The sequence below is a fragment of the Lipotes vexillifer genome, unplaced genomic scaffold (genome assembly GCF_000442215.2).
Source record: "Lipotes vexillifer unplaced genomic scaffold, Lipotes_vexillifer_v1.1 scaffold1088, whole genome shotgun sequence".
Taxonomy (NCBI): domain Eukaryota; kingdom Metazoa; phylum Chordata; class Mammalia; order Artiodactyla; family Lipotidae; genus Lipotes; species Lipotes vexillifer.
In genome coordinates, this window is record NW_006779738.1 from 324,576 (window position 1) to 338,271 (window position 13,696).

General features: G+C 39.8%; 1 protein-coding gene across 1 annotated transcript in view; it reads right to left on the reverse strand.

The window, feature by feature from the left end:
* The window catches only part of RYR2 (ryanodine receptor 2), a 523,123-nt gene that overhangs the window by 302,714 nt on the left and 206,713 nt on the right, over positions 1-13,696 (reverse strand). The window contains exons 23-24 of the mRNA XM_007452954.1: positions 11,891-11,995; positions 7,599-7,702 (exon numbers count right to left, since the gene is read on the reverse strand). Coding sequence (XP_007453016.1) covers positions 7,599-7,702; positions 11,891-11,995 — 209 coding nt within the window. The remainder of the gene's footprint in view (positions 1-7,598; positions 7,703-11,890; positions 11,996-13,696) is intronic.

Genomic DNA, 13,696 nt, shown 5'->3' on the forward strand with positions numbered 1-13,696 from the left:
TTCCCTAAAGGCACTGATTGCTACTAATTCCTGAATGTCCTGCTACAATCTATGCATATTCTAAAGCAGCTGTGTGTGTGTGTATGTGTCGTTGTTGTTTCTGCTTTCCTTTTACGCATTGGTTATGTGTAAGTGTTCTCCACAATTTGCTATCCTGACTTTACAATATAACTTTGATATATGACTTTGACTTACTGTCCTTCATATAAAGCTGGTTTATTTTTCAATAGCTCTGAAGTGTTCCATTCACTGAGTGTGTCATAATGTCTGACCCAATTCTCTGTTCACTATCTTTTGTTATTACAAACAATGCTGCAATGAATAACCTTATACATTTAATACATGTACTATATCCTTCATCTGTAGGATAAATTCCTAGACATGCAATTACTGGGTCACAGGGGTGGTACATTTCAGAGTTTGACAAATACTGCCAAATGTCTATAGAGCTGGTAATCATTTACATTTCCACCAGCAAGGTATGACACTGCCTATTTCCCATACCTGGTCCAACACAGAGTTATCAATTAATATGCTAATGAGATGTCTCATTTACAGTTTTAATTGGCATTTTTCTTAATATAAGTGCACTTGAGCACCTTTTTCGTATGCTTTGGCAATATCTGTACTTCCTTTTTTCTGTGAAAACATTCCTTGTTCACTTTTCTGTTCGATTTGAGTTTTGCTGTGGCAGCTCAGAAGCTTTTCAAATATATGAGATATGAGTTACAAATATTTTCTCCAGTTTGTTATTTGTCTTTTTACTTTCTTTATGCTGTTCTTTCTATGTAGAGCTTTAAATTTGTTTTTATATAACTGAATTTTTCTTTCAATAATGGCTTCTGAGTTTTATGTGATACTTAGAAAGAGATTTCCCAATTGTTAAATCACTTGAAGTAACCGTCCTTGCTTTTTTGACGGGGAAGGGGTGGGGCAGGGGAGGCTATATGTCTTAAGGTAGAGATTTAACTTTATTTCCCAGATGGATACCCAGTTCTCCACAAAATATTTACTGAATAATCCATTTTTACCACTTACTTGAAATGCTACTTTTATGATATACTGAAGTCCCCATATGTTTTTAAATCCTTTTCTGGACTTTCTACTCTAGACAAATCTCCCTTTCACATGACACATGGGGGTTCCAATTGTCCAGAAACAGTTTATCCAGTGTTTAGATACACTGTATTTTTTTACTCCCTTTAATGAATAAGCTTTTGTTGATTTTCCCAAGAAAGATCCTCACCATTCACATTTAGAACTCAACCTTATAAGTCCCCAGACTTAGGTAGAACAACATCCTTTACTATTCATGACAATGAGTGGTTCCACCTATCTCAACAGAATAAGATGCAACAGCATAAACTTCGTGGATGACAGAATTTCTAAGGTGTGGTCAGTTGCAAAAGGAAGGTAGCAAGTATTTAAAATCCATCTGTACTTACCCTCCATCACATTTAAAAAATGACAATATGGAGATAGATATACATACACACATGCACGCACACACACACACAAACCCACACACTTACACACACTGTTATCAAGTTAAATTTTAGGTTATATATGGCAAAATTGAGACGAGCCCGTGAAATTACCTTTGGAGTGTGAAACTGCAAAAACAGGGATAGAGCAGGAGCTAACTGAAGCTATGAAATTATCTAAAGAATGTGCCACTTCAGATGATTGACTGGCAACAGAAGAATCAAAAATTCACTCACAGAACAAACACAGGCTATGCTTATTCAAACACTGTCCAAGGAACAGGATGTTTCCTGCCATCATCTTCCATTCATTTATCTATTCAGTAAGTATCTTTTGAAAGCCAGATCCTGTGCTAAGTTCTGGGGCTAAGCTTACAGGCCGGTGACGACCAAGACAAAAATTAACTATAACACAGAGTCTTGCATGCGGTGACATACGTACAGGGCTATGAAAGCGTCAAGTAGGATCCCAAACTCAGCTCTAAGGGAACTCAAGGGTGACAATAGCATTGGGATTTATCTTAAATCCAGGTAGTTAAACTTCTGAGTGTGTGCCTACCAAGCAATCTGATTATAACATATGGAGAACCCTGCCTAATACATTAAGTGACAATAATGGCTAGCACTGTATGACCATCGCTACAATCCAGTTTTAGAATATTTCCATCACCCCATCAGATTCTCCATGCCTGTCTGCAGTCACTGATCATCCCCACCCTCAAGCAATCATAAATGTGCTTTCTGTCTCTAAAGAATTGCCTTTTCGGGGCTTCCCTGGTGGCGCAGTGGTTGAGAATCTGCCTGCTAATGCAGGGGACACGGGTTCGAGCCCTGGTCTGGGAGGATCCCACATGCCGCGGAGCAACTGGGCCCGTGAGCCACAACTACTGAGCCTGCGCATTTGGAGCCTGTGCTCCACAAGAGAGGCCGCAATAGTGAGAGGCCCACGCACCGTGATGAAGAGTGGCCCCCACTTGCCACAACTAGAGATAGCCCTTGCTCAGAAATGAAGACCCAAAGCAGCAAAAATAAATTAATTAAAAAAAAAAAAAAAAAAAAAGAATTGCCTTTTCTAGGCTTCCCTGGCGGCACAGTGGTTGAGAGTCCGCCTGCCGATGCAGGAGACGCGGGTTCGTGCCCCGGTCCGGGAAGATCCCACATGCCGCGGAGCGGCTGGGCCCCGTGAGCCATGGCCGCTGAGCCTGTGCGTCCGGAGCCTGTGCTCCGCAACGGGAGAGGCCACAACAGTGAGAGGCCTGTGTACCGCAAAAAAAGAAAGAAAAAAGAATTGCCTTTTTTGGACATTTCATCTAAATAGAATCATACAGTATTGAATCTTTCACATCAGGCTTCTTTGACTTACCACGTTCTTTGGGTTGATCCATGCTGTAATGCACATTAGTAGTTTATTTCCTTTTACTGCTAAATAGTATTGCATTGTATGGCTCTATTACATTTTGTTTATCTATTCATCAGCTGATGGATGTCTGCAGTTTTTCCAGTTTGGGGATGTTATGTATAATGCTTCTATGAACATGTCTTTGTGTCAACATAGGCTTTCGTTTCTCTTGGGTAGGTATGTAGGAGTAGAATTTCTAGGTTGTATCATAAATTTATGTTTAACGTTTTAAGAAACCACCAAGTGGCAGGGCCGTTTTACATTCCCATCAGTAATACATGTAGATTTCAGTTTTTCTATATCTGCACCAACACTGAGTATATCTGTCATTTTGATTATGGCTATTGCAGCATGTGTGCAGTAGTATTTCATTGTGATTTAGTTTGCATTTTCCTAATGACTAATGATGTTGAGCATCTTTTCATGTGCTATTAGCCATTCACATATCTTCTTTATTAAAATATATACTCAAGCGTTTTGCCTGATTTTTAACTGGGCCGTATGTATTCTTATTACAGAGTTGTAAGAGTTACCTATATATTCTGTACACAAGTTCTTTATCAGGACTTGTATGATTTACAACAAACCCTATAAATGTAAACTTACATGATTTATAAATATTTTCTCCCAATCTGTGGCCTGAGTCTCCATCTCCTATGTGGTTTCTTTTGTATTACAAAAGGTTTTACTTTCAATGAGATCCAGTGTATTGATTTTGTTTTCTTTTACGGATCGCATTTTTGGTATCATATCTAAGAACTCTATGTGTAACCCAAAGAGACTTAAATGAGAACAACAGATCATTTAAAAAATCTATTCAATGCTATCAACCACACCAAGTTCTCTGAATAAGAACTCTTTGGTCTTTATATTTTTATTAAAACCCTTTATTTGACTTGACGCTATTCAACTCACCCATTTAAAATGGTTTTAAAGTCTGCAGAGGGTGGGGAGAGAGCAGTGTGAGCTGTGGAGCTTGTGCAGAGGTTAGCAGAGAGGAACAGAGTATGGGAAGTGGAAGAGGACGAGCTGGAGGTGGGCTCTCCATCTGATTCCTGTGCTTCCCACAGTAACCTGCATATGCATTCAGCACATATTTGCTACAAGATTAAGTGGCAATAATTGGTTCGTGTTGCAATTTAGCACTTCAAGTATATGACCACCGACAACAAGAGGAAACAGACTGGCACAAAGCCACAGAGAGAACAGGAGGCACCCTGTCCATGATAACCATTTGGTATACAAAAGCCTGGCTAGAGACTGAGCTTTACTGCTTATTCGTTGGTTCATTCATTCGAGAAATATTTACTGAGCTCTGTGTAAAGTTCAAAAGATGATGAATAAAATCAAAATCAGATGCCTGCCCTCAAGAAACTTAGGTCTGGTGGAGTAGAGAGGCCATCCTGTGATTATACATAGCTGGACAGTTTCTATGCTGAGAGATACAAACAGGCTGAGTGCCTATGAAAGGGGGCTTTATTGAGTCAAGGAGCTCAGCACATGTTTCCTGAAGAAGTGACCTGAGATGTAAAGGATGAGAACAGGGCATGGAGGGGAGCATTCCAGGGAGTGGACATAAAGAAGGGGAAAGGAACGTGCAAACAGCTGTGCAAAACAAAGTATAGTGTGATGGCAAGCTAGGAAAAAGAAGAGCAGCCTCCTACGTGATGATGGTGGTGAGAAGGGAAGCAAGACCTTGCAGGACCACTGGGCAAATTAAGGTACTGCCTTTATCTTAAGATCAATGGGAATCCACTAAAAGAATTCAAATAGGGAGAAATGACACTAAATATTTGAAAAAGATCAGTGTACAGAATGGGTAAGAGAAGAGCTAGCTTAATATTTCAACTGGATCTGTCAGGACAGTTTCATAGTTTCATGTGGGGAATAATGGCAGCTTAGGCTAAAGACACGGAAGCAACCTAAATGTCCCTCAATGGATGAATGGATAAAGAAGATGTGGTACATATACACAATGTAATATTACTCAGCCATAAAAAAGAATGAAATAATGCCACTTGCAGCAACATGGATAGACCTAGAGAGTATCATACTAAGTGAAGTAAGCCAGACAGAGGAAGACAGATATCATAGCATTTGACTTATATGTGAAATCTAAAAAAAAAAGAAAAAGACACAAATGAACTTCTTTACAGAACAGAAACAGACCCACAGACATAAAAAAAAACAAACTTATGGTTACCAAAGGGGAAAGGGAGGGGAGGGATAAATTAGGAGGTTGGGATTTATACATATTACTATATATAAAATAGATAACCAACAAGGACCTACTGTATAGCACAGGGAACTATCCTCAATATCTTGTAATAAACTATAATGAGAAAGAATCTGTAAAAGAATATACATACATATACATATATATATGTATAACTGAATCACTGTGCTGTACACCTGAAACTAACACAACATTGTAAATCAACTATACTTACAAAAATGGTAGCTTAGGCTAGGGTGGTACAGTGCTGTTCTGGAAGAGGGTGTCAGAATTTCTGCAGTGCTGTACAGCACACAGATGATCATTCACATCGGAAGTAAGCTGTCTTTTTCAACAATTTACGTGATAAAAAAAGTCACAGAAAGAGCAACAAAAATTCATATTCTCACGAAATCACCCAACATCCAAAATAAGGAATATTCTGAAATAATCGTTTGCTTATTTGTCACTTGGCACTCCTGAGAATTTAAATGAGTAAAGTTGCTAATCCCACCCACAGTATATATATATATTTTTTAAAAACTGAACTTTATAGAGTGCTTCGTCTGTTAGACATTACGGTGCTAGAGGCTTTATCAGTATTGTATCATTTAGTCCCCACTACAATTCCATAAAGTAGATACACTATGATCCCCATTTTAAACTGATGCTAAAAAGTCTGAGGTTCAGAAAACCTAAGATTCCCTTTGTAGGAGCAAGTCCTTAAATCTAGACCATCCAACCATCTAGACTCTATGTTCTTACCCACTCTGCTCTAGTGCCTACCAACTAACCAAGTGAATAAAGGAAATACATAAAGTACTATACTTTCTTTAACTACTGGAATTGGGCATAGTGTGAATTTTGGAGAAATAGGAGGTCTTTTCCCCCTAATTTAAATTTTAAAGAAACAAGTGAAATTAGTTCATCATAGAACCATATAAATATTAACAAATATGAAAAGGGTTATTAGCATTCGCCATAGGCAACAGCACCATGGTACGTGCAGTCTGATGATTAATCAAACCAGCCACCAGTAGCTGTTAGGAATGAGATTAGGTTATGTGTAGCAGTCAAAGGCTCAACATACCAAAGAGACTGGTATGGAGATCTCTACATTCCAGGATTTGCCTAGGTAGCTTAGCTGTCAATTGCTAAAATTATACGGAATATACTGCAAATTTAACTAAAATATCTTAGGCCATGAACTTTCAGTAAAAACATTTTGTTGTAAAATATGGGCTGCCGTGAATTAGCAAGCTAAATGTACAAGCTTCACATCAAGACCACAAAGGAAGACAGGAGACCCTGAAGAGGCGGTCACAGTGATGTGCTCTGCATTCCTTATTACAGGCAAGCTTTGTCATGTTTTACCTGTAGTGGTTTCTCAATTCACTCGATTTGTATATACTCCTTTTCCTTTTAAGTTACTAGTAGAACCTAAACTCATTCTAGGCCCAATTTGTTGATTTTCATAAGGAAAATCACTACCAGATCTTTGAAGATATATACCTGGACCCAAATCCTAGAATTTGAAACAGTGTCTAAGTTTTATGTTCTGGGTCTTTGGTAAAATAACTTCAATAGAACTAGCTCTTTGCACTTAACAAAACTGAAACAAAACAGACAAAGGACAAAAGTATTGGTTTATTCCTAATATAAGCAGGTTTTGAGATAAGTGACCTATTGGAACAAATCCAGTTCTTCGAGGCCATCAAGGATGGAAAAGTGCAAAACTATATACTTAATAAGGTACTTCCTAAGTACTTGCTGATTTGACAGTTGTCTAACCATTACTGAGTTAATGAAAGGACCCCATTTTCTGATCATGCATCACCAAGTCTTACAGTGAAAACCTGTTCTAGACTAGAAGCTAGAGAAGCTGGATCCCAGTCCCAGCACAGCTACTAACTAGCTGTCAGGGCATTTGGCAGCTCTATGAGAATCCCTGGCTGTGACATCACAGGTAAATCTGAAATAATAACACTCACAGCCCAGCGTGCTGCTAGGAAGATTAACCCAATACCTGTAAGTGAGAGTGTATGTGAAAAGGCAAAGCTCTAAATAAATATACTAATTAGTATAAAGTATCATATGGTATTACCACTAACACTAATAATAAATGCCATTATTCAAAGCTCAATGCAATACCTTAAGTTTGTATAAAAATTTCTAAACACTTGTTCAAACCTTCATTTACCTAGTCACACACCGGTAACAATTTATGACTGACATTCTGAGGAGCACTGCATCCAATGCCAAAATCCTTGTATTCCGAAATACCCATAAACATCTGTAGAGTACTCTTTGGGAGATACTTACATAGAGCACAAAGACATAAAGCAATATGCTCAAAGTCTGTTCCAAACAAGTATTGATTCAATCTACCAATGCATTATGGAAATTTCTAACCGGAATTAAAATGGATTAAAGCATAATATCAACACTTGGTTTCTTTCATGTAATACAGATAGGAAGATAGGAAATTTAAGACACTCACTTCAGGGTCTCAAGCGACATCTGTAAATTGTAATTGCGTTCCTGTTCAGGCAGCTTGGAGAACTCCACGAGACACGGGTGCTGTCTCTTATTGTCATCTCTAACCTGAAACAGAACAGGATATCGACATATAATAGTTTCTAAGGTCAGATACTAGCGATGGTAATCTAATTGCATGGAGGAAAGCGAAGGGGGAAGCAAGAAGGGAAACCCAGACCATCACCCCAGCTAAGCTGCCTCTGTCATCTCCCAGGCATGGCTAATATTCGAGGTCAGTGGTCAAGCCTGGCATTGTCTGGGCTTCCTGATGTCTTCCATTTGGCACCGTTCCTGCCCCCAGTGTCCATGCCCGCTCTACCCTGAATCCCCCATGCCCACTCTCCCAGCAACTTCCAGCATTTGCTTCAGCCCTACTTTCTCAATGAGGCTCACCCTGCCCGCCTTCCTAATATGCCAGTCTGCCCACCCACCCTACTTTTTTTTTCCCTTAACAGTTACCACCTGCGAACAGGCTAGGTCTTTATTTATTGCATCACTGTCTGTCTCCCTGCAACTAGAATGTATGACCAAAGGAACAGGATTTTGATCTCTTTTGCTTTTTGACAGTGTGTTCCCAACACCTAGAACATGCCAGGTACATAGCAGGCACGGAACAAATATTTTGTAAACTGAAATGAATTCTGGGTAAGAAGGCGTAGTAATCACTTAGTTTTGATGTGCAGGAGGTTTTACGTGTTTAGAGCCAAACAGATTAGAGACATCAATTAAGATCATGACTGACTGACACAAGCTCTTGGAGGTGGTTCCAGCTGTTCATTTCACCCCACGTAAGCTACTTCTGCTCTCACAAATCACTCCAGGGCTTTACCGAAGTCAGTTAACATCCCACAGCCATTTTTCATATTAATCCTTGAAAACGTGGATTAGCAATCAGAATAAACTCAATTCAAGATTTTAGGGATGAATTAATGAGAAAGATGTTCTGTACCCTTGCATTAGTAATTAGGTTTTTATCTTCTTAGAGACCTAAATTACACAGGCATTACTGCCGCGGTGACACCACGATCACAGCCATATGCTGTCAGGGAACAAATTACTCCATGGTAATAATTACCAGGCTTTATAAATGCCACATAAAAAGTAGCTGAACACGAGTAAGAATTTCTTTTTAAGTTTTCAGGAGTCGCCAAGTTAAAAACAAGGTAGTTGTTCCTTTTTTCCAGTGATCATTGCAAATGAACAGGACTTACACAAAAGCATATAGTTTATTTACTTATTCAAGTGTGTAACTTTGGAAATGAAATCTAGAACTACAAAATGTAACACTAAATTCTAAACATAAAGGTAAAAATGAACATGCCCAATTCCGGAGATAATTTAATCTGTGTTCGTGTAATTTCCACTTCCCCTCTATTCTCTACACCAGAGAGTAACTGACCCCATCATCCTCTCGGGTGTCCAAGCTAAAACCAGAAATCTACCCAGATTTCCTTCCCTCTCTTATCCACATCCCATAGTGGAACTTCAAAACATCTGCAGTCATGTCTCTCCAGCCCCACTGCTGGCACACAGTTGGGAAACTCACAACGTCTCACCTGGGCCACCTGAGTCCTCTCCCTGACCTCTTTTCCTGCCTCCAGGCTCACTGCTCTTCCACAAAAACAGCAGAGCAAATATTTACCACCTCCTGGAAGCCCTCCCTGATTTCACCAGAAAAGCTGTAAATATTCCTCCCTCATAGTTAGCATCTCCATCACAGTACTTAGCTTGTAACTGTTTGTGTATCTATCACTCAGCTAAACCAGAAGCTCTTAAAAAAGGCAAACTGACTAAAACAAGGTCTTTTCAATTTGGTGACCCCAGTACCAAGCACATCAGGCGTATACTAGGCAAAAGGGACACACAAATGCCTGAATGGACAGGCCTGATGTTATTCCATAAAACAGAGCTCTTACATGATGCTCCCGTGAAACACATCGCAAAGACATTTAAAGAAATTAAGTTCTTTCCAAAAAGTAAAAACAAACAAAAAACCCCCAATTTATTCAACAGTTCAAATTGCTCTACAGTAAAATACATTGGAACACTTCATTTAAAATGTCAAAGAATTTATGGAATTACTCTCAATAACAGGGATGTACCTAAGTCTAGACTAACAGAGATCATAAAGTCAGGGATGGTGGCCACTTAACTGAAAGGAGTTTTAGGAAAGCCCTTGTAAAAGAAGCAGGACACAAGGTCAATTATTACATGGTAGAACAATGTGAAATCTCCTCACGTGTCAGTTTGAGACTCTCCCAAATTGCTGGCCCTCTGATATGATACCTGGAGCTGTGCCTGCCCAGAATGAACCCTAAGCAAACAACCGTTTCATTCTATCAGCAAGTATTTGAGTATGTTCCTTGTCCCAGGAAAGGTGCCAGGTGCCAGCACTACAGCAACAGACTAAGTGCTTAATCTCCACCCTGGAGGCCCAATAAACATAAAGCCCAAGGTTGCTTTAACCAGCCAGGACCAGGTGAAGGATAACTGGCAGCAACCAGGATGGCTCAGAGGCACCGTATTCTCTTTCAGCATCTACAGACTAGCAGCATTAGAAGGTATGGTATTGAAATGAACTGGATTTAACTGCAAAAATAGATAATAGTGAGACCTTATATTTCCTCTTTTTTTAAAAGAAGAAACATAAGTAAGTTCACTACAGAACGTAATCATTTAGGCAACCTTTAGAAGCTTGCGATAGAAATCATCTTTCTTGAGCATAAGCCTGTTAAACAGTTCCTGTTACTGTACGGGTTTTTTTTTTTTTTTTTTTTTTTGGGGGGGGGGCTGTTATGAGATGTTTTTAAATCCTAGCCTGTACTTATCTTTCTCCAAATTTTGTCCATAACTTTTTTTTTTTTTTTTTTTTTTGGAGGGGAGCTGTTATGAGATGTTTTTAAATCCTAGCCTGTACTTATCTTTCTCCAAATTTTGTCCATAACTCAAATCTCTGCCTCATCTTGAATCTTGTGGTAAATTCTGTCAGTAACTCCTCTGGCAATTGACTAGGTACATCTTCATGATATCTCTCCTCTTAACGGACTTTAACTGATGGTAAATATCTTATCTAGCATTTATTCATTTCCTCTATTTTTAAAAGTCCATGAATACAGCACAAAACTATATACTTAACAAGGTAACTTTGTAAGTGCTTGCTGATTTGACAACTGTCTAACCATTACTCAATTAATGAAAGGATCCCATTTTCTGATCGTGCATCAGAAAGCCTTAATAGTGAAAAACAATTCTGGACTAGAAGCTAGAGAACATACATCCTAGTCTTAGCACAGCTACTAACTAGCTGTCAGGGCATTTGACAGCTCTATGAGAATCCCCAGCTGTGACATCACTGGTCAAACTGAAATAATAACACACAGCTCAGTGTGCTGTTAGGAAAATTAACCTATTACTTGTAATCGGGAGTATATGTAAAAAGGCAAAGCTCTAAATAAACAAACATACTAATTAGTATAAAGTATCATATGGTATTATCACTAGCACTAATAATAAATGTCATTATTCAAAGCTCAATGTAATAAGTATGACTGGCTGAATACACTCATTTCTATATTCAGTCAAATATAAGCAAGTGTTACAACCTTTGGGATACTTAGGCTATTAATATCATAAAAATGAAAGCGTTGCCACAGTCCTGCTAAAAACCGCTACATGCTACACTGGGATTACACGGGAAGTTGTTTTGGTTTTATTTCATCTAAATTTTATTGATAAAGTGTAAACTAAGTTCTCTGAGAAATAATCATTTGGAAGCGCATGCAGTCATCATTTCTCAGCCTCTCTTCCACTTAGGAAACCAGCTTGAATCTTTGCCAAGAGGACTTTACTCCGCTACGTACAACGGGGACTAAAAGGAGTGAAACGTCGGAGGAGGAGAGTAAACTGACTTCTTTCCATTTGCAGCTTTTCACTTTCACTTTCAGTTTTTTTCCTGAGTCCCTTAGAAATCAATGCCTACTGTCTGTATATGTTAACCTTGATTTAAAAATGTAACCTTCAGCCTGAAGACTGATAACTTTTCAACTGTCTAGGCAACTAAGCCATCCTTCAAGGAACCCGCCACTAATGTCATTCCCTCTCATAAAGAAAAAATGCCCAAAAACTAAAGTGTAGGGGGAAAAAAAAATCAATCGGATCGACTCATGTCACCACGTAGCAGGATGAGTGAGAAGAAGTTATGTTTTCAGAAAGATGTATTAACAGAATCTAAAAATAATTTACAAAATTAGGTACCGGACCATACTGCCAGCCAAGTTCAATTTTATTCATAACCCAGAGTTCATGGATATTCTCTGCCAGTTTTTCTCTTATCCTCTCCAGGTGGGGAGGCAACACAATCTAAAATTGGAAAAAAAGAAAAAGAAAACACATCAGAAAGAAATGCAAGAAAATGCAGTGTGAGCTGAACCAAATAAAACAGTCTCATCAACCATTAAAATATAATCATATAACAAGGTTCCAAACCATCTAATCTAAATTTGTAAAACTAGGTATCTAAGCAATTAATAGGTAAATTTGGGGAAATTATGAATGAAAGTTAGAAAGAAAGAAAACAGAGTATTGCTGAGGACAGCATCATTAAGAAAAAAGTCCTAATGGATTTGGTATAACCACCGGAATATGCATTATTTAAAAACAGAAATCATCCCAGAGGTCTTAAACCAACCTGGCCAGCACCCACCGGCTAGAATGAAGGCAATTCAGTGTCCAAAAGATAATCCGCTCGTTCTCTGTGTCTAGAAATATCTGATGGCAGTGATTTATGTTTTCCCTAACTCTGTTACTTTTAGTGGTTTCCAAATATAAGCCTCAGGCGAAAATATCTGAACCTGTTCCCATTAAAAAGGGGAAGTTTAGGGCTTCCCTGGTGGCGCAGTGGTTGACAGTCCGCCTGCCGATGCAGGGGATACGGGTTCGTGCCCCGGTCCGGGAGGACCCCACATGCCGCGGAGCAGCTGGGCCCGTGAGCCATGGCCGCTGAGCCTGTGCTCCGCAACGGGACAGGCCACAGCAGTGAGAGGCCCGCGTACCGCAAAAAAAAAAAAAAAAAGGGTAAGTTTGGGCCTCCCCGGGGGGCGCGGTGGTGGGAAGCCCCCCTGCCGATGCAGGGGACACGGATTCGTGCCCCGGTCCGGGAGGATCCCACATGCCGCGGAGCATCTGGGCCCGTGAGCCATGGCTGCTGAGCCTTCGTGTCCGGAGCCTGTGCTCCGCAACGGGACAGGCCACAGCAGTGAGAGGCCCGCGTACCGCAAAAAAAAAAAAAAAAAAAAAAAAAAGGTGGGGGGAGTTTAACGGCCTCTTCATAACACAAAATGGTTTTCCAGGTGACGGGTTGGCTGTTCACACCTGGCGATGCACTGGCATGTGCCCCACAAGCAGTCCCTCAACACAGAGAGCAGGCAACTGCCCACCATGCCCATGGATGCAGCAGAGTTTCCACAGGGGGCAGGCCATCCCTGTCTCCTTCCCTCCGAACAGTAGAGGTTATCCAGGGCTCAGGAAATCCTAAACGTGCTAGTGACAGCACAGAATCCCACTGTCCATTCCAGTCCATTTCCATCCTCCAATCGTGCTTACCGCGCAACTCTGGTAGCACCATACACACCCTGCCACGTTCCAGCGACAGCAACACAAACTCAATTTCAGCCATGAACAAAGCTTGTTTGTTTATGTTACTGCATCATATACAAAGCCAGCAGGGAGAGACAAGAAATATGGTTCAAGGAACCAAACAATGGAAGCTTCTGAGGCCTGCTATTAATTCTATTTCAGACTTCAGACATTTCTCTCATCTTCAAAAGCTAATGAACAAACTATGAATATCTAACCAACCGGAATGAAGTTACTTCACCATTAAAATAGAGCAATACTTAATTCATTGTCAATGTCAGGATACTTTCAAGTCTATGAAAGAGAAAAGCAAGAGTAACTGCTAACATTGCTTGGGTGCTTATTTGCAAAGTGTTGTGCCAATGTGTTATTTATTAACTATGTCAAACGTACTCTGAACATCCCAATAAATGTGATGAGTAATTT